The sequence below is a fragment of the Camellia sinensis genome, chromosome 8, assembly GCF_055761805.1.
Source record: "Camellia sinensis isolate YWXY chromosome 8, ASM5576180v1, whole genome shotgun sequence".
NCBI classification, from domain to species: domain Eukaryota; kingdom Viridiplantae; phylum Streptophyta; class Magnoliopsida; order Ericales; family Theaceae; genus Camellia; species Camellia sinensis.
In genome coordinates, this window is record NC_138968.1 from 137,074,089 (window position 1) to 137,095,293 (window position 21,205).

At 34.9% G+C, this 21,205-nt stretch overlaps 1 protein-coding gene, 1 long non-coding RNA gene and 1 pseudogene across 3 annotated transcripts; all 3 read right to left on the minus strand.

The window, feature by feature from the left end:
- Nucleotides 1-12,117: 12,117 nt before the first annotated feature.
- LOC145798092 (F-box protein At3g07870-like) lies at nucleotides 12,118-14,064 on the minus strand. The gene is made up of 4 exons (XM_082885560.1): nucleotides 13,910-14,064; nucleotides 12,892-13,228; nucleotides 12,548-12,796; nucleotides 12,118-12,165 (listed from the first exon to the last, which is right to left on the minus strand). The coding sequence occupies exons 1-4, from the start codon at nucleotides 14,062-14,064 to the stop codon at nucleotides 12,118-12,120; spliced, it is 789 nt and encodes a 262-aa protein (XP_082741686.1).
- Nucleotides 14,065-14,466: 402 nt separating this feature from the next.
- LOC145797142 (uncharacterized) lies at nucleotides 14,467-15,320 on the minus strand. The gene is made up of 2 exons (XR_014338301.1): nucleotides 15,063-15,320; nucleotides 14,467-14,612 (listed from the first exon to the last, which is right to left on the minus strand). It is a non-coding gene; the product is annotated as an uncharacterized LOC145797142 (long non-coding RNA).
- A 2,151-nt stretch (nucleotides 15,321-17,471) lies between these two features.
- Nucleotides 17,472-20,650, minus strand: LOC114287970 (F-box protein CPR1-like; annotated as a pseudogene). Its single transcript, XR_014338302.1, has 2 exons — nucleotides 18,940-20,650; nucleotides 17,472-17,735 (listed from the first exon to the last, which is right to left on the minus strand). The product of XR_014338302.1 is annotated as an F-box protein CPR1-like (transcript).
- Between the last annotated feature and the right edge of the window lie 555 nt (nucleotides 20,651-21,205).

The window sequence follows — 21,205 nt, forward strand, 5'->3', positions numbered from 1 at the left end:
CACATCCACTTGAGAGATAGAAAATCCATTCACTCAAAACGTTACATTCTAGGGTCCATATCAAACCATAATCATAGTACAAGTTCCCAAGTAATATAATTCTCTAACTAACGAAAAAAAACATTTTTTATTTAGTTATTTATTATTATATAATAATATTTCCAATGATACATTCATCTTATAACAATTAGCTTCAAATGAATGGATGGGTCTTGAATCAATTAACGTGTGGACACTTTACTCACAATTAGTTGAGGTACCCGAAATAACAATCTTATTCTAATTGTCTTAACAATCTCATATTGGGTTCCAAATGCCTAAGCAAATAAATTCTAAATTTTCCAATTCTCTTGTATACATATATAACTTACTTCAACCATCAAGTAGCATCAAAGCTATCATCAAAGTATTTTGAAACCAAATTTTGTCTTTCTCAATCCTTTGCAAGTTAGTCAATTCAAATTCTTTATCCTAAGAGGTTCTTAAGAAATATGCATTTATAACTTCGGCAAAAATATTTTCTTGCTTTTCATTTCGCAATAACTCTTCTAAGTAGTAGTACTAGATACAGGCTTCTTTACAATAAATCTAAGTCTTGGTCATACTCTAATATTCTTAGCATTTTTAGATGGAGTTCCAAAATCCAAGTAAATGTATCTTATGTCTGCCAAACCTTAGGTAGGAAAGATTCACATATCCCAAAACATATATGACATAACAACTCAAAATTCTATACACATGCTTAAAGTACTCCTTTACTTAGCAATTGGGTTAGAAACTAATCTTTAAACTGACTGGCTGACTAGAAATCTCCTTAAAATTTTATTACTCCTAAATAATCCTTCGTTAGTTGTTCTATCTCTCCATATTTGTAGTGTGCTCTTAAAATTCGATGATATACCCCGTTATAATATTTGCAACAAATCGAACATTTGGGGAATGAACTTATATCTTGCTTAAAATTTCTTACCACTCCAAACTTTGCTTAACACTTAATACTCTGCTTCTCAAACATATTATGTAATTCCTTCTTTGACTTAACACTTTACTTTTCTTATAATCTTGCAGTTTCCCATAGCATTATTGCCTAGCTTTCATTATATTTCTTAACACTTCCTCTATTTTGCCCAATTGCTCCAACATAGACTCAACTTCCATTTCGTTCTTTCTTCTCATTATCTTTTCTTAGAGTCACAAGACAAGATAGATAGCATTCAGGGTAATATTGGATAACCTAAATCATACATCACAAATTCAACCATAATTAAACAATTCTTTTTTTTTTTTTGCAAAGAGATTGGTAGGGCAACCTATTCATTCCCATGAAGTTGATCAAGAATTTCCGATTCGAAGCTATGTTGGCCGAACGTGATTCTAATCGGACTTTCAAGGTCATCAACATAAGTATGAACTTCCATGGTTCATATAGTAGGTCCTTCACCAAAATAGCATATCATCTTCATATCAAATAGTTTTCTAACTCTCAATCACCATAGTTCGACACACTTCATTAATCATCAAATACTTTAACTTCCTAAAATGTTCTCATAGTCTAATTTTACATTTAACCACATAGCCTTCCTAACTTCCATCAAAAACTTTTAATTCTATTTAATACTGTGTTCACATGAATCAATATGCATGTACTCACCAATGTGCTATGATCAAAAATTACATTTCCCTTATAGCATAAAAAGAAAATTTCACAATAACTCTTATCTTCAACACTAAACTTGTTGAACACACATATCCCAGTCCTTCTTAATCATCGAAATTCCAAAATAACCTTTAGTTCTTATAATACTACATTCTCGCAGATCATTATACTTGTACTCACTAATATTTACTTGTAATGTGAAAAAGTTCCTCAATAGTTCTTGGCTCTTAGCCTCAATACCACACTTATTAAACAAACACATTTCAGTCCTCTTATAAGCAACAAAATACCCTACAACTCTTAATTCTTGGTTTTAATACTTAAATCTATTACACAAACACATATATTCCCAAGTGCACAACTGATCACTTACTTATTAGATGCATGCAACTTAATTCCGTTCTAGATGTTCTAACGCTTAATCGACTCGTGTGTGAGATATTAACTCGTGCTCTGATACCAAAAATGTAATGACCCAATCTTGGCAAGGCAAAACCCTGCCAAGGGGGTGCACCTCAAACGCTATAGCACCTTTACACCACAATTCCTGTATAATTCTTACATCACACCACCACAACCAAAAGTGCATAAGACCTTTCAATTGCCTAACATGTATGAGATGATCTATTCAAAGACAAAAAAAATATTATCATGTTACAAGATAGTTCCCAAGCATTTCCTCCCAAAAAAATATAATATATATACTAATCACGAATCCATCAATACATCCAACTTCATAAGCAATATTTACAATCAACCTCCTTCAAAAAAAAAAAGGGTAAGCTTACATCCTAGAATGACCCTAAGCAAAACCTCAACCACAAGATGCCCACCTGTGATCCTTCAAAAAAAATTCTAGTCTTCCAAGTTGAGGCGAGCCACACAAAAGTCTATGAATCTGAAAAAAAAATTTATTTAAAAGAATGAGCTAAAGCCCAATGAGTATACCAATACCATGGAGTTATAAAACTTGCTCCTACCAATAGGGTTCAAAATAAAGATACTAAACATAAGAGCTTAATTGGACTTAAATTTATACAAAATAAAAATAAAAATGATGAAATACAATTTTCATAAAACGTTATCAAGATTTTTCCAAGGAATCTCATAAGGCAGAAAAAAAAAATACATTTGGATAATGAAAGTAAACAAAAATATAACTTTTCAATACATTAAGATTTCCTGTCCATCATACAATCCACTACATAGCCTTAGGGTCGCGTTACCTCGCGACTTAGGTGGTGACGGTACCGTTACCCAAAACATAACCATAGGAACATAGCTCATGTCATCGTAGCACTTCAATTCTCGTTTCAATGTTTCGGTCCCCGGGACCCCTTATACATATAACGACCCTTATGGTCCTTAAAACATTTCGGTCCCCAGGACCCCAAAGCATTTTGGCCCTTGTGGCCCCAAAGGCTATATTCGGTTATATGATCAATAAAATAAATACCCTCACATAACATTTCTCTGTCATTCAATCATCATCATCATAAAATTTGAAAGACTCAACTTAAATAAATTCTCAAAAAAAAATAAATTAATACTTCATTATACAAATGAAATCATATCTTTATTAAAACTTAACCCTTGGCCTCAATAAATTTATAGATTTTCTTTTTATACATATATCATGATGAAATGTATCATTCATTTTCTTTAATTCAAAAATTATTTTCAAACTTTGTAATAAAGATAGAGGTAAGGTAATTTCCATGGTAAGTATACTCACCTCCAAATTAGCAAAAGCATAGATTGAAACTCTACGAATTAATTCCCAAGAGGTGTAGAGACGCCTTCCTCCAATCCTAACAATTGGTAAATAGGATCTAAAATTAAGGAAAAGCTTTCAATGAAAATTACAGCATCTACAAAATTTATCCTAAATAAGACATGCTATGGAATGACAAGCTAAAGAACTCCTCCAACTCTAAGTCACCCAAACAAACTTCTTATCCAATCTCCACAACACCCATCCTTTGTACATTTTTTTTTGAGTTAATAAACTTTTTAAATATCCAATCAATTTATATGCACAATACCACCATCAATTAACTACAAAAGTCAAAAATCAACATTTTCATAAACTCAACAACTTAAGTAAAACCACTTCAATCATTTATAAAATTCCTCCATAGAACATAGAGATACCCAATCTACCATTTATCAATTCAATTTCAACATATAAATTTCCTAACACCAAAATCCCCAATTTTTACATCACATTCAAACCCTAGATTAACCCAAATCTTAATCTCCAACACAACCATCAAATTGATCATTTTTCTACATGTAAAACACTCATAGAAACTGATTAAGAGTATAAAACTCAACAATCAAACCCAAATCATAATAGATCTAAAATAGAAAAATTTCATAATCTTTAACTCAAAATATGTAAAACCCAATTTAAATAATTAATCTTCAAATCTTCATTTTTAATCCTCTAGAAATCCATCTTGAATCAATTTATGTCTAGATTATTTTAACTATACTAAAAAAAAGATGAAATTTCTTACCTTATGATAATTTTTCCACAATTTTTTTTTGCTTGACTCTTGGTATCCCACAAAACCCTCTTCTCCTTTGTTCTTCCTTCAATTCTCAAGCCTTGAGTTCCTTCCTTCTCTCTCTCTCTCTCTCTCTCTCTCTGGGCCTTTCTCTCTTTCGGCTGAAGCTCTCTTCCTGAATGTCAAAGAATGAATTCAATGGGCTCTATCTAATACAACGTATAAACAATGAATAAACACACACACAGCCTTCTTTTCACATCCAGATTTTCTCAACACACACACAAACCCACAAACACACCCAATTCTAGATTATTCTACAATTTACTGTATGATCAAAATTAATTTAACTAAGCAACACTTAGTCTTAATAAATCTTGATTAACACATAATTAAATCAATCATGACTAATCCCAAATCCCACTTAATTTAATTAGTCTAATCTGACTTCCTTTAGAGCCCAATTAATAATATTTAAATTTATTAATCTAAATCAGATTTTTTTTTTTTTTTTTTTAATCAAACTCCCAAAAGGCTCCAAATATTAAATTAAACTTATTGTCATCATCAACTTTGATTTCTCAAACCATTTAGGCTTTCAATTTCTAATCAGACTCCAAATTTCCGTCAATAAATTACATATTCAAATTGGACACCCCATAAATAAATTTAATTCGTAATAATCACAATTCTCAATCCTCATAATTTAATTAACCTAATTAACTCCAATTCAGACCTAATTAATCGAATCTCAATTCTACTAAACTGAATCAAATATTTAATTAAACTCCCAAATGGGTCCGTAATTAAAAATTAAAATGATTCAGCTTCTTAATTTCACGTCCTTAAGCCATTTGGACCCCTAATTTCTAATTGCAAAAATAAATCTTTAAAAGAATCATATACGAATCAGATTCCACAATTATCATAAATCCCAAACTAAATTAGGATAACGACTAATTAAAATCCCAAATCTCCTTAATTAACCAAATATAAAATATTATCCGTGGCGGGGTTGTCACAAATTATCTCATCACTCTTTCAATCTTGGAGATTAAACTTTTATACATTTATTTCTTGTTAATTACTCTGCTTTACCACTGAAACCAAACTAATTACTCACCAGCAGAATATAACTCAAGGAAGGGGATCCACAGAGGATAAAGGATGCTTTAGTTATACTATAGTGACTCTATCACAAGTCCTGAGAAAACCCCGATCACTAGTCCAACGATAATACATAAATTAATGAAAGTTTTACGAGGTTTTACACACAAAATGAAATAAAAGGTGGCCTAAGTCTCTGTTCTACGGAGAACAGAAAAAAGGTGAGGCATCAAAAAACAAAAACTAACTCTGTGGATGCAGGAGGTGCCGACATTCCCACAGCAAAGCTTTCTTTACCTGTTTCTTGGTCCTATTTCCTGCAAAGATCATGTATATTCAACAATAAAATGCAAAAAATTGTCACGCAAAGAAACCATAATTACCAAATTCAATATGATTTTGAGTAATTGTACATTGTCTACAAAGTATATTTATTTTCCAAATTAAAAGATTCGTTCCAGTTTAATTAAATTTTCTAGAATATATTGAACTTCTGTTTACGTATAATTCCTATCATTTTAACAATGAGAACTATCAAAAGTTTCGAAAGATTCACCCTGAATTCCCTTTAACTTTCTAAGTGACCGCAAAATTGCAATAGTAATGAAAGAAATATTGAGAGAGTGATTGAAAGAGCTAATATGCTCTGTAATTCAAAAATGTGTATTAAACCTGAAGAGAAGGCTACATTATATAGGAGAGCCGATACAACATCATTATTATACTACAGCATGAAAGAAAACATATAGAAATAAAAAGCAGCCGAAAGCGAAGCATCTGATGAGAAGGCACTACCTATACAACTAAGCAAAGCACTACAACAAAGCATCTGATGGAGAAGCACTAACTAATATATATATTAAATATATATTAATGATATAAGCATGCAGCTGGTATTATTATATTAACAATAGCTTGATTTCCAACACTCCCCCTCAAGCTACGTTGTACATGTTAATCAATCCCAATTTTTCCGTCAGATCTTCGAAGTTAACTCGAGCAAGAGCTTTTGTGAGAATGTCAGCCTTTTGACAGTTTGTTGGAGTGTAGCTGACTTGAAAAACTCCTTCAATCTTTTCCTTGATAAAGTGTCGATCTATCTCCACGTGTTTAGTTCGATCATGATGAACCGGATTCTTAGCTATACTGATGGCGGCTTGGTTGTCGTAGTATAAAACCATGGGATGCTCAGATGGAACCCGTAATTCTTCTAACAGCCTGTTCAACCAGATTCCCTCACAGACACCTAGTGCCATAGCACGAAATTCTGCCTCAGCACTACTACGGGCTACCACTGACTGTTTCTTGCTTCGTCATGTAACCGCGTTCCCCCAAACAAACGAACAATAGCCAGAAGTTGATCTTCGATCAGTCAATGAACCTGCCCAATCTGCATCTGAAAAAATCTCAATTTTTCTATTTGTTGTTCTTTGGAAGAAGAGACCCTTTCCCGGTGTCCTTTTTAGGTACCTCAATATTCTGATCACAGCAGTCATGTGTTTTTCGGTTGGATTATTCATGAATTGACTGACCACACTAACAGAGAAGCCGATGTCTGGCCTTGTATGAGAAAGATAAATGAGTTTTCCCACAAGACGTTGATATCCCCCTTTATCACTTGGTGCACTACCGTCACTTTCTTCCAGTTTGATAGTTATGTCCATAGGTGTTTCTGCCGGCTTGCATCCTAGCATCCCTGTTTCATTCAGTAAGTCTAGAACGTATTTACGTTGTGAGACTGCTATACCTTTCTTTGACCTAGCAATCTCCATTCCAAGAAAGTACTTGAGGTTTCCAAGATCTTTAATCTCAAATTCCTTTGTTAGGAATTTTTTAAGTAAGCCAATTTCCTCTTCATGATCACCTGTTAGAATTATGTCATCCACATAAACAATGATAATTGCCAATTTCCCTCCTAGGGAGTGCTTCACAAATAATGTATGATCGGATTGACATTGAACAAAACCGTACCCTTTCACTGCCTTAGTGAACCGTTCAAACCAGGCCCTGGGAGATTGTTTGAGACCATACAAGGATTTTCGGAGTCTGCAAACTTGGTTGAAATTTGATGTCGTCTCAAGTCCAGCAGGAATGTCCATGTAAACTTCTTCCTCTAAGTCACCATTGAGAAAGGCATTTTTCACATCAAGTTGGTGAAGTGACCAATCGAGATTAGCTGCCAAGGATAAAAGTACACGAACAGTGTTGAGCTTGGCAACTGGAGCAAAGGTTTCTTGATAGTCAATGCCATAGGATTGGGAGAATCCTTTGGCGACCAACCGAGCTTTATAATGTTCTACATTACCATCTGCCTTGTGCTTTACTGTGAAAATCCACTTACACCCAACTGGTTTCTTACCTCTTGGAAGATCAGTAATTGCCCAAGTGCCATTCTTTTCCAGAGCCCGAACTTCCTCATTGACTGCCGCCTTCCACTTCGGATACTTGAAAGCTTCCTGAATATTCCGAGGAATGGGTATCTCCATGATGCTAGAAGTGAAGGCACGAAACGAAGGTGATAGCTTATCATAAGAAATAAAGTTCCCAATGGGATGCTGAGTACATGATCTAACTCCTTTTCTCCAAGCTATGGGCATATTAAGAATACTATTTTCTAACTCAGAATTATCAGTATTATCTGTTGGAGGAAGATTGTCACCTGGAATGTTGCTTGGATTAGAACCCGGTTCAGCCTCATGGGATTGTTGAGAAAGTGCTCCTTCCTCCGTTTCCTCTTGGATGTGCTCATTATCCCGCAAGTCAACAATGAACTCGGAATTTTCGACAGGTAAAGATTGATTCAATGACTCAGGAGGTGTGGGATATTTGGTGGTGATGGATGGCTCACTAAATGACTCAAGGGTCCAAAATTGATATTCCTGGGTTGGAGTCTCCCCCTGAATAACGATTTTAGGGTAGTAAGACTGGGTTTCAAAAAATGTGACATCCATGGAATTGTAGAATTTCCTTGTGACCGGAGAGTAACACTTATACCCTTTTTGATGTGACGAATACCCAATGAAGATACACTTGAGCGACCTGGGATCAAGTTTACTTCGATACTGTTGATGGATATGAACAAAGACAGAGCACTCGAAAATTTTTGGTGGGATGGTGGAGATGAGGCGAGTAGTTGGAAAGGATTTTAGGAGAAGTTGACAAGGAGTTTGGAATTGTAGTACCCTAGATGGCATCCTATTGATAAGGTAGGCTGCTGTAAGAACAGCTTCCCCCCAGAAGAATTGTGGAACATCGTCTTCCCCGAATCCAAATCCTGAAATTCACAATAAGTGGAGAAAAAATTAGTAACACACCTCTTTTCCTTAGTGAGTTTACTAATTGACAATAAATTACAGTCCAAGTCAGGAACAAGGAGAACAGAGTTGAGAATAAGATTCCTAGACAGCACAACTGAACCTATACCGGCAACCTTTGATAGTGAACCATCTACTATTCGGACCGTTAAATTATTTTGACATGAGCTATATGTATCAAAAATTGTTGCATCTCCCGTCATATGATCAGATGCTCCTGAGTCCACAATCCAAGGTTTTTTACGTTTCTTACCAACAGTAAAGGCGTTCAAAGAATTACCTTTGTGAGCCAAGGTTCCGGATTCAATGATGTGGTTGGAAGACGAACCAAATTGTGACTGTAGTAGTTTCTGGAGCATCTCCATTTGCTCCTTGGTGAAAGGGCTTGCTTCAGGTTGTGGTGATAGTTCATTTGTACCTACATGATTACCTCGTCCTTCTTTCTCAAGAGGCTGACGTGGCTTCCAATCTGCTGGCTTTCCATGAATCTTCCAGCAAGTTTCTCTCGAGTGACCCGGCTTTCTGCAATGATCACACCAAGGCCTACCTCCTTTATTTTTCTGACGGTTGTCAATAGGAGCGAATTGAGTCTTAAGAGCCGAGCTTTCTGCCATATTCAGTTGTTGATGGGATCCCATCATGAGTTTTTTCCGGCTTTCTTCGCGACGGACTTCAGAGAATGCCTCTCTAAGGCTAGGTAGCGGTTTTACTCCCATAATTCTGCCTCTGATTTCATCAAGATTTGTGTTCAATCCTAACAAGAATGTAAACACACGCTTCCCTTCGACAATCTTTTTATACAACAAACCATCAGCAACACACTGCCACGTATGAACCTCAAACGTATCAAGTTGACGCCATAGACGAGTAAGGGTATTGAAATATTCAGTTACCGTAAGATTGTCTTAACGTAAATCGTGGAGAGAGCTTTCAAGCTGGATGATTTCAGATGTGTTTTCCTTGTCTGAAAACGTTTCTTTTGCCATGTCCCAGATCTCTTTGGCAGTATCAAATGACAGAAAATTTTAGCCAATGTCAGTGGTCATAGAGTTGACGAGCCACGGCATGACCATGTTATTTTCAGCTATCCACCTTTTGTAGGTTGATGCTGTGGTTTCTGGTAGTGCTGAGGCTCCGGTGATGTAGTCGTCTTTCTCCTTTCCCCGTATAAACATTAATATGGATTGAGACCATTGCAAATAATTTTGCCCATTCAGTTTATGGGCGGTGATCGGAAGATGAGAGGTTTCCATTTGATGAGAGGATAAAGATGATGAGATGATAATATCAGAAGAAGAGGAGGATGAGTCGATAGCCATTCCAAAAGCTGGACCGTATTTAGGCATGAAATAGAAGAATAGATTTGAGTAGAAGAGAGAGACAAAAAAAAAAAAAAAAAAATTTAAAACAAAAAACTCGAATACTGACTGAAGAGGCGAAAATGATGAGACAGGATTACACCTGCTTTGATACCATGAAAGAAATATTGAGAGAGTGATTGAAAGAGCTAATATGCTCTGTAATTCAAAAATGTGTATTAAACCTGAAGAGAAGGCTCCATTATATAGGAGAGCTGATACAACATCATTATGATACTACAGCATGAAAGAAAACATATAGAAATAAAAAGCAGCCGAAAGCGAAGCATCTGATGAGAAGGCACTACCTATACAACTAAGCAAAGCACTACAACAAAGCATCTGATGGAGAAGCACTAACTAATATATATATATATTAAATATATATTAATGATATAAGTATGCAGCTGGTATTATTATATTAACAATAGCTTGATTTCCAACAAGTAATAATAATGGATTTAATTATCCCGCACACAGATTCCAATATTTTGGCAAATATGATGTAGTCATCTACAAGCATCAAACGAAAAGATTCAAAATCGAACTCTTTTAATGTTTAAAAGCTACATGAGTTCCAGCAGGACTTTTGATGTTCAAGTTCCAAGCTAGAGCTTCAGCAAATAAATATAATTTGACAAACTAGAAACTTTCCATCTAATTCCTTTAAAAATTAAGGCTGCGTTTGGTAGCAATTTCTAAATATGATTTGAGAGTAGGAGTTATATTTTGAGTTTATGAGTTTTGGAATTATGATTTGAGTGTGGAAAATTTGTTTGGTAAAAGAGTTTTAAAAAGAGTTTTGAATTGAGTGGCGAATTTCTGATGTGACATATGATATTTAATAAAAAAAACTTACAACTCATAACCAAATACACAACTCAAAATTCTATTAAAACTCATAAAAAAATTTTAAAAATTCGGAAAATATTTTTTTTTGAATATATAAAAATTAACGTGTCAATTGCAAAAAAAAATAAATATATATATATATATACTGTTCCGGTCAACCGGTGTGATTTCCCTCCTTCGACCGAGTTTTCAAAATTTAATGTGGAATTAACTTTTAAAAATCGTAAACAAACGTCATGTGCAAAATAAGCCCTAGAACTAACGTTCTAGAGCTGTACCAAACACACTGTAAATCTTTCCACAGGAATCCCATAAATTAAATTGCAAGAACTGGGTTGAGAAACATTTCACGACTATCCAATCCAAATTATCACAAATAAAAATTTCTAAGGACCAACCTAAAAATTATCATTCAAGATGTTAGAAGGTTTTTTTATTAAATAGTGAGCAAGTCAGCATTATATCTCAGTTTTTTTTTTTTTGGGGGGGGGGGGCGGTGTTGGGGGATAAATGCCAGCATTGCATCTCAGTTATACGCCAATCTCTCCTGTTGGGAAAAAGTTTCATTGGAAAGAAGGGTTAATTTAAAAAAAAAAAAAACAGGTCTGATTGCACTGAAAAGGTGCTTGAAATAATTTTTAAAAATTAAGTGGCAGATAAGAATTGGTTCAAAATCGTTTCATAATCCTAGAATGTAGAATATGAGCACTAAAATTACATTCATGTTTTGCTATTTTCATTAGAAAACAAACGGAGCAAAGGTGTATTTGGGTTCCCTCCAAAAAATTCCACTGTGCAGAACATGACAATTTTGAGTAACCAAAGCCCCGTATCTTCATGAAGCAAGCCACGGGTTTTTTTAACCGCGGATCATAATTGTCTAATTCTCAATGCTTATCATGAAAACCACCACCCCCACCAAACAGGGCTAATCTAGTCAATATAAATTCAACCACCCAAGAAACAGATTGCAGTGACAATAACATCATCATAGATATAAATGGTAAAGTAATACTTCAAACGTAGAATCTATAGGAAGACAAATGTTCCAAAAGTATAAAAATATCAGAGTTGAACACATATTTCTTGAAAGAAGACTTCACTACATTTATATCTAGTTAAAGACTATATGCAAACAGGTAACTAATAAAGGAATGGCTTACCTTACCACAATGCCTCCTCTTCTAACATTTTCCCATTCCCGCCTTTCCCGGCTTCCTAGTCTTGAGCTTGAGCTTCCGTTGTAGCCACAACCCTAAGACACAAGAGACTACACATAAGAAACGAAATAATACCGAAGTTAAAGAAACTATTACTCACAACGGAGCCACTGATGTCAATTTCCACAAACTGATCTTTTTATCCTAAAACATAATTCATGCATACTCAGTCATTGCAATGGGTTAGCATTTAAAAAATGTTGCCTTGATTCAACATAATGTTTTGGTGTTCAAAAGTATCCGTAAGTCTATTCCACATCCATAACAACAAATTTAAGCTATAAAACAAGTAAGAATCATATCTCGCCTTTTGTTCCCATTAAAAATGTACGTTGCCTGTTCTTCCTTTTCTTTGTTGCCATTCTTTTTTGTTCGGTTTCCTTAACAAATTCATGCCTCCCTGAGAGTCCATTCGACCCCCTGACTAAGACTAGGCTCTCAACATAAGTATCCACATAAAACAAGTAGCCAATACCATGGATCCCATGATTCTTCTTTTCTTTTGTTTCAGGGTCACACTACTTACCAACAAGACTTCACTGTTCTTCCTAAACCCAATAACCGGCCCCAAACTTTCCTGATAATCGATGATAGCAAATAGTTTAGTCCATGACTCAACTAAACCATACTTTTCCATCACCCACATGTCATATCCTTTGTTAGCACTAAACCGAACATGATGCACCACACAAAGTGATTCCCCAAATACGTTGATCTCCAAGTTTGTCCTGCATTTGGCAGCCAAGCTATCTGGTAGAAAAATCTCCCGGAACAGCTACACATATTGAAAGACACAATCAAACCGCAGTGAAACCTGCCATTCGTTTTCTTATCATATGCAATCCAATGTACAGCCCCATTGATATAAACCTGTGGTGATCGCTCGGGAATAATGCTTTGAACACCACAATCACTAATGCTTTGCCAACATCCCCTGCTGAGCAAGTAAAGCTCAACCTCAGGTGGAACAGTGTGATGACCATCATCATCTTTGACATAGGTAACACTAACCACTTTACATTCATGATTGGTCGAATCAAACCCAAACCCAATTGAATGCATAAAAGGGCCATGGGTTTGAAAAACAACACTGGGTCTTGGGAGGTTAAAAGATTTTCTAATTGATGGGTTCCATAAAATGATGGTGTGTACATAGCACATGTGATCATCAGACAAGCAAACCACACCATTGCAACTACCCACAATCCTGAAATACCAATTTACGCTATGAAATGGAAAATCAATCTCAGCATAGTCATCGAGTGTGGGATTGTCATGGCGTATTGAGAAATGCTCTTTCCTAGGACGGTCAGAGCAATGTCTAAGCAGTAGTAATGGTGGGTCTTGTTGTTTGTTTCGATTGAGGTGTGTGGAAATGAAACTAGGGCTGGTGATGAGAGGAAACTTCTTCAGGTAGATAGTCCGGCATTACTTCTTCTTCTTCTTCCCTTTCTGTTTGCACACACAGATGATGAGAGGAAACTTCTTCGATTTTGGTAAATTAGGGCTGGTTTGTCGGCAAAATGTTTCTTTGTTTGGTTGGGATTTGTAAATAAAAATAATAGGTAATATATAAATAAAATATAGGGTTTTTTTTTAGGGTCCCTGGTAGTAAGACTTTATAGTATAAAGGACATCGAATATTTTTATAATGTCTAAGGTCCCTCAATTTGATCTAGAGAAATTCTGGTCCAGAGAAATTTCAGCCCAGAGAAAATTTGGTCCAGAGAATCTCTCTAGAGAAAATTTGATCCAGAGAAATTCTCTGGATTCCAGTCGAGATTTTCTCTGGATTTTCAGAGAATTTCTTTGGTTTTCGCAATTCGCAAGCATTTCTCTGGATTTAAAAAAGAAAAAAAGCCTGAGATTGTGTGCTTGAGAGTCAAACAAAGTGGGTTGTTGGTGGTGGAAGAGAGGTGGTGGTGGTTGTGGAGGAGGCGGTTGTGGGTGGTTGGAGATGGAGCCAAAACTGTGGTTCAAGAAAGAAAAGATTGACTCGGTCCGTGAATCATACTCTTCATCTCCACCACTTGAAGATTGCATATTCAAACTGTTTTTCAGAATCCGTTTGCTACCAAAAAAGTGATATAAACGATGATATATGAAATAAATAAATAAATAAATAAAGGGCCAAACTTGCTGAGAGATGGTTGTAGTTCCAAAAAAAGAAGAGAATTTGAGAGAGAGCACAGAAAAAATTCACACAGTGATCACAGCCAGAGAAAATTCATACAACCAGAGAAATTTCATACAGCCAAAGAAATTCCAAGAATGGTCAGACACCTGAGCAGCATTCTTTGCTTGCCTTCACTCTTGGTGTCAAGCAAATTATGGAAATTTCTCTGGCCTTTTCCAAAGAAATTATCTCCAGAGAAATTCTCCAATTTCTCTGGCCTTTTCCAGAGAAATTCCCGAAAGGGCTGTTCCCACTAAATTCATAACTACTGAATGCAAATCTGATGTAGACATATAATATAAAAGATACAGAACAAGTCACTTACAATGGAACCACTAGAAATTAAAGCTATGTCATACAAAAGATCAATAGCTCTCAAAGCTTCTTCATCATTTGGGTCACTCTTGAATGCAGCCTGCATCATTCACAAATAGAAAGTCAAAAAAAAAAAAAAAAAAAAAAAAAAGGAGCTTGCAATTAGCTGGGGTTATATTGGTACAACGAATAATGAAAATGGGAATTTTCTAATTATTGACCAAATCGTCATACATTCAAGGTGTTAATGATTGGGTGTTGAGGATTGATCTCAAACACCCTTCTTCCTCTCATGACTAACAAATTTATTGAGAACTACAGATGCACAAGGCTAGTGGTTGAGACAATGTTTTATATTTTTTATTGAAAGATGTGAATGTTTTTATGCATTTGTTCTTCGCTTCTTGAATAAAATTCCATTCTTACATTTTGCCATGATTTCATTTACACTTTCATTTATACTTCCAGTTATACAATTTGTTGAAATAAACTGATCATAGGGATACATGTAAGTAACTAAGCATAATTAACAAAAATTTCTGCAACTTACCCAAATCATTGTGATTCATTTTGTTTCCTGAATTAAAGTGTTTCTCTGTTGAACAATGTTCCCATTAGGTCCCTCCAAGCACAGACGGAAGCATGTGAAGCCAAGACTAAAGCAGATTTGTCAAAGGCACAGAGAAGCGAGGCATCCAGTTCCAAGAGTGATTGCTTCGTCCCGTAGAATAGCATGGGCATCCACCAGGGTATTTGAGATCCTCGAGTTTGGACGCAGATGAGTTCTTGAATTTGCTGCACGGGTCGGATCCGGTGAAGGAGGAGTTCAATCGGCTGGAGAATGAAGTCAGGGGTGAGGAACAAGAGTTGATCTGGACAGGTCTGAGAATGGAGAAGTTTAGAAAGAGAGAGAGAGAGAGAGATGAGTTTTGATTTGGTAAGATCAAATTTCTCCGTGATATGTTTAGGGACCTTAGACATCAAAAAGTAATTTTGTGGATCTCTTCCATTACGAAAAGTGGGAGAGGAACCCTAGACTAATTTTCCCTAAAATATACTTATATTTGTTTTAATTTTATACACCTCTTCATTTTCTTTTTCTCTTTCCCAATCCTTCCTCGAATTCCTAATCAAACACAAGCTTAGTTTATTTTTTATTTTTTTATTTTTATAGTTTTTTCAAAAAGAAAAGTAATTTTCTGATTCTATTACAAATGTTTTTAATTTTGAAAATTTTGAAAGAATTTATCTTTAATAAAGCAAATAATTTTTCAAAATAGTTACTTTTTAAATCTTTCTAAGGTAGAAAATTTTTTTTTTTTTGACATAATGAGAGAGAATAGAGATAAGGGTTGAGAGGAAGTCTCATACAATATGAGAAATGTTAAGGGTGTTCTCTCTTATGATATGCACCTTATCATAAAATGTATAATTTTATCATAAAATTTCATATTATTAATTATAAAATGCGTAATCTCGTTACAAATTAATATAACAAAGAATATCTTAATCAAGTCATAAACTTTTTTAACATCAATTATAAAATTATAAATATTTTGTTACGTTAATTTAAGATGATATTATACATTTTTATAGTAATGTACATATGATATGCACTTAAAAAGTGCACACGATGGTAAAATTACAAATCTTTTACCATGTGACAATGTCATTGGCCATGTTTAGCCTCTTAAAGAGTATGATTGAATTAGCAATCTCATGGCCCCACCTTTGTGGGATTAATATTCTCATGAAAATTATGATTCACTATCATACTCTTTAAGAATAACAAAATTAGTGCACAAATAACAAAATTATAAAAATAACAAAATCATACTCTTCTTTTATAAAAATAACACAATTATATATAACAATTTTATTTTACATAATTTCATAGATGCAATCCTGATAAACTAATATCCTTATATTAGTGCACAAATAAATGTAAGCCGCCATTCTAATTAGGAGTGAGCAACAGATATTTCGATCCGTCTAAACCGATCGAACCGAACCAATCCATCACATTTTGAACAAATGAGTGATAACGAGTAGACGATTGTGGATTAATTTTTTCCAATCTGCCTAGTTTTAGACGGATAATGGATTTGATGTTCCTTTGGCAACAACCGAACCGCCAAACTGCGAACACCCCTAGTAATTTGTAAAATTTTGTGTTTTCAATTTGTTTAGATATTTTGTTTGTACTTTCAATTGAAAAAGAGTTTAGATAATCTATTGTATTTTCAATTTGAAAATCTTTTTATCAAATGGCAAGTGTTGATATTTGGTACTTTTGTGTGGAAAATAAAAGGCTTATTTTGCCATTTTTTAAAAAAATTAAATTAAATAGTTTTTGAATAAAAAAATAAGTACTAAAATAGTTTTGATAATGTATACTTTTTTTATATGTATTTATTATTTTTATTTGACAATTTACTTGATAATTTTTTAGTTATGTTGAGTTGGATTGTTATAAAAAAAAAAAAAAATGTTGATAAGTTGTATTATGTTCAAAATTTATAAAAGTTTAAACTGCCAAACCGATTCATATTCATCCGTCAATTTGCCAATCCGCTCAATCCACATCCGTCAATCCGACGAAAGGATGTGGATTAATTTTTTCCAATCCGCCAATCGAACAGACAGATGGCGGATTGGAGGTTTTTCGATCGAAACCGAACCGCGAACACCCCTAATTCTAATAATATCGTTACTCAAACCAACTATACTTATAACTCACCCAACCTAACCCACCAATCAAAGATGGCCTTACAGGTAAAATATAGAACCCAACTGTTTGCCCCATTAACTTACAAGCTTTGCCACACTCTTTTTCAATCTTGGAGATTAACCTTCTATACATTTCCTTCTTGTTAAATGCTCTGTTTTATCACTAAAACCAAACTGACTACTCCCAACAGAATACAAATCAAGCAACGACGATCCTCAGGGGATAAAGGATGATTCAGTCATACTATTAATTATGACTCCACAATTCCTGAGAAAACCCGATCACTACTCACACGATAATGCATAGATTAATGAAAGTTTAAGAGGTTTTATAAACAAAATGAAATAAAAGGAGGCCTTTCTAAGTCTCTGTTCTACAGAGAATACAAAAAGGGTGAGGCATCAAAAAACAAAAGCTAACTCTGTGGAAGTTATGCAGGAGCTGATGACAGTCCCGCAGCAGAGCTTTCCTCACCTGTTTCTTTGTCTGTCCCTGTGAAGATCATGAATAGTTTGTATTGAATCAGATTCAACAATTAAGTGCAAAAAAATTATATCATGCGAAGAAACCATAATTACTGAATATAATATGATTTTGAGTAATTCTACATTGTCTACAAAGACTATTTATTTACCAAATTAAGAGTTGCATTCTGGTTTAATTAAATTTCCTAGAATGTATTGAACTTCTCTTTACCTATAATTCATAATTCCCATCATTTTAACAAAGAGAACTATCAAAATTCAAAAGTTTCAAAACATTTTCTCTGACGTCACTTTTGGAAGTTCCTATCAAATGAATGATTTGAAAGCGATTTTTTTTAAGGTTTAAAAGCTCTATATGAGTTGCAGGAGGACTATTGATGCTCAAGTTCCATGCTAGAGCTTCAGTAAATAAACATAATTTGGGAAACCAGATAGTTCCCTTTAAAAATTAAAACTTTCCACAGAGAATCCCATGAATTAAATTGCAAGAACTGGGTTGAGAAACATTTCACGACTATCCAATCCAAATTATTACAAACAAAACCAATCCAAAAATTACCATTTCAAGATGTTAGAAGTTCTTTCCATTAAAAAGTGAGCAAGTCAGCATTGAATCTCAGCTATAAACCAATCTCTCCAGCTGAGAGAAAGTTACCTTGGATGGAAAGGATAATTTTACAAAAACAGGTCTGATTACAATGAAAAGGTGCTTTGGTTCACAATTGTTTCATGATCCTAGAATGTAGAACACAAGCACTAAATTACATTTATGTTTTTCAAGTTCATTAGCAAGCAAGCGCCACGAGGACGTATATGGGCTCCCTCCAAAAAATCTCCACACTGAGAACACAACAATTTTGAGTAACCAAAGCCCCGTATGCATCTTCATAAAACTAGCCACAGGTTAATTAACTGCGGATCACAATTATCTAATTCTCAACGCTCATCATGAAAACCACCACCCCCACCAAACAGGGCTGATCTAGGAAATATAAATTCCGCCACCCAAGAAATAGATTGCAGTGACAATAACATCATCACAGATATAAATGGTAAAGTAATACTTTAAACATAGAATCTACAGGATGACAAATGTACCAAAAGTATAAAAATATCAGAGTCGAATACATATTTCTTGAAAGAAGACTTCACTACACATATCCAGTACAATACTATATGCAAACAGGTAACTAATAAAGGAATGGCTTTACCACAATGCCTCCACTTCTGTCATTTTCCCACTCCCACCTTTCCCTGCTTCCTTGTCTTGACCTTGACCTTGAGCTTTCGTCCTACCCAAAACCCTAAGACACAAGAGAATACACATAAGAAAAGAAATAATACCAAAGTTAAAAGAAACTATTACTCCCAATGGAGCTACCGACGTAAATTTTCGCAAACTGATCATTTTCTCCTGGAACATAATTTATGCATAGCCACTAAGTCATGGCAATGGTTTAGCACGAAAAAGATGTTGCCTTGATTCAACATAAAGTTTTGGTGTTCAAAGTAGACATATGTCTATTTCAGGTACGAAACACAGAGAAAAGCAATAGCAGTAAACTAATCAAGAACAAGTAAGAATCTTAACTTGCCTTCTGTTCCCATTAAAAATGTATGTTGCCTGTTCCTCCTACTCTTTGTTGCTGTTCTTTTTTGTTCGGTTTCATTAACAGATCCATGCCTCCCTGAGAGTCCTTTCAACCCCCTGACTAATACCAGGCTCTCAACATAGGTAGCCACATAAAAGAAGCAGCCAACACCATGGATACCAAGATTCTTTGTTTCTTTTGTTTTAAGGTCATAAGAAACCAAATTTTCACTTCTTTCCAACAAGACTTCACTGTTCTTCCTAAACCCAATAACCGGCCCCAAACTTTGCTGATAATCGACGATAGCAAATAGTTTCGTCCACGACTCAACCACACTATACTTTTCCATCACCCACATGTCATATGTTTGGTTAGAACCAGATAAAAAAACATCATGCATCACACAAAGTGATTCCCCAAATACATTGATCTCTGTCTATCCCGCACTGGGCAGCCAAGCTATCTGGTAGAAAAATCTCTCGGAACAGCTCATCACACATATTGAAAGACACAATCAAACTGCGGCGAATACTTCCATTTGTTTTCCGATCATATGCAATCCAATGTACAGCCCCATTGATATAAACCTGTGGTGATCGCTCGGGAATAATGCTTTGAAGACCACAATAACTAATGCTTTGCCAACATCCCCTGCTGAGCGAGTAAAGCTCAACCTCGGGTGGAACAATGTCAAAACCATCATCATCTTCGACATAGGTAACCCTAACCACTTTACAATCATGATTGATTGAATCGAACCCAAACCCAATTGAATGCATAAAAGGGCCATGGGTTTGAAAAACAACATTGGGTCTTGGGAGGTTAAAAGATTTTCTAATTGATGGGTTCCATAAAATGATGGTGTGTACATAGCACATGTGATCATCAGACAAGCAAACCACACCATTGCAACTACCCACAATCCTGAAATACCAATTTACGCTATGAAATGGAAAATCAAGCTCAGCATAGTCATCGAGTGTGGGATTGTCATGGCGTATTGAGAAATGCTCTTTCCTAGGACGGTCAGAGCAATGTCTAAGCAGTAGTAATGGTGGGTCTTGTTGTTTGTTTCGATTGAGGTGTGTGGAAATGAAACTAGGGCTGGTGATGAGAGAGTACCATGATTTGCAGACGCTTGTGCATCGAAGGAGGGTTTTGATGGATAGTGTTGGGAGGATATTACGAATCCACACTTCTTCAGGTAGATAGTCCGACATTTCTTCTTCTTCTTCTTCACCTATCGTTTCGTTTGCACACACAGATGATGAGAGAAACCTCTGCCTTACTTTATTAGGGCTCGATTGGCGCCAAAATGTTTATCTTACGCTATGAAATGTTTATGAGTTTATCAACCTCAAGCCATTTTTTTTCTGCATACACAATGTCAAAGTAATTTTAATTTCCCCGAGTATTCCGATTTGATATAAAAATACAGCGGGAATTATACAAAATTATATGAAATTAATAAATTTTACCTAGTAGAATTAGTCAATTTTATCACTTAATCATGGTGTTTTCCGGTCGTTCTAGTAGTTGTTCGGGTGGACGACTAGTGAACAATTTTTTGTGTTTGGCTTCTGTGTTCCACTCTCTATGTGTGTAGCATTGCTATTCATCTATTGGACTAAAGTGGAATAAAAATTTATTCTATCAAAATATTTATTTTTATTTTTTATAATATTTTTATTTTTTATTTACTAAAATAATGATAAAAAAATGCATTGTAATGAATCAAATGAAGTGTAAAATTATTATATGTCATTGCTTACATCGAGCTGGTACTCTTGACAAGTGAAAAGTTGCAACAACACTAATTAAGTCATTCTTTGTCTCTCATTTATTTAATAAAGATGAGTTTTATGTTTCGCTCATAAAAATTTTC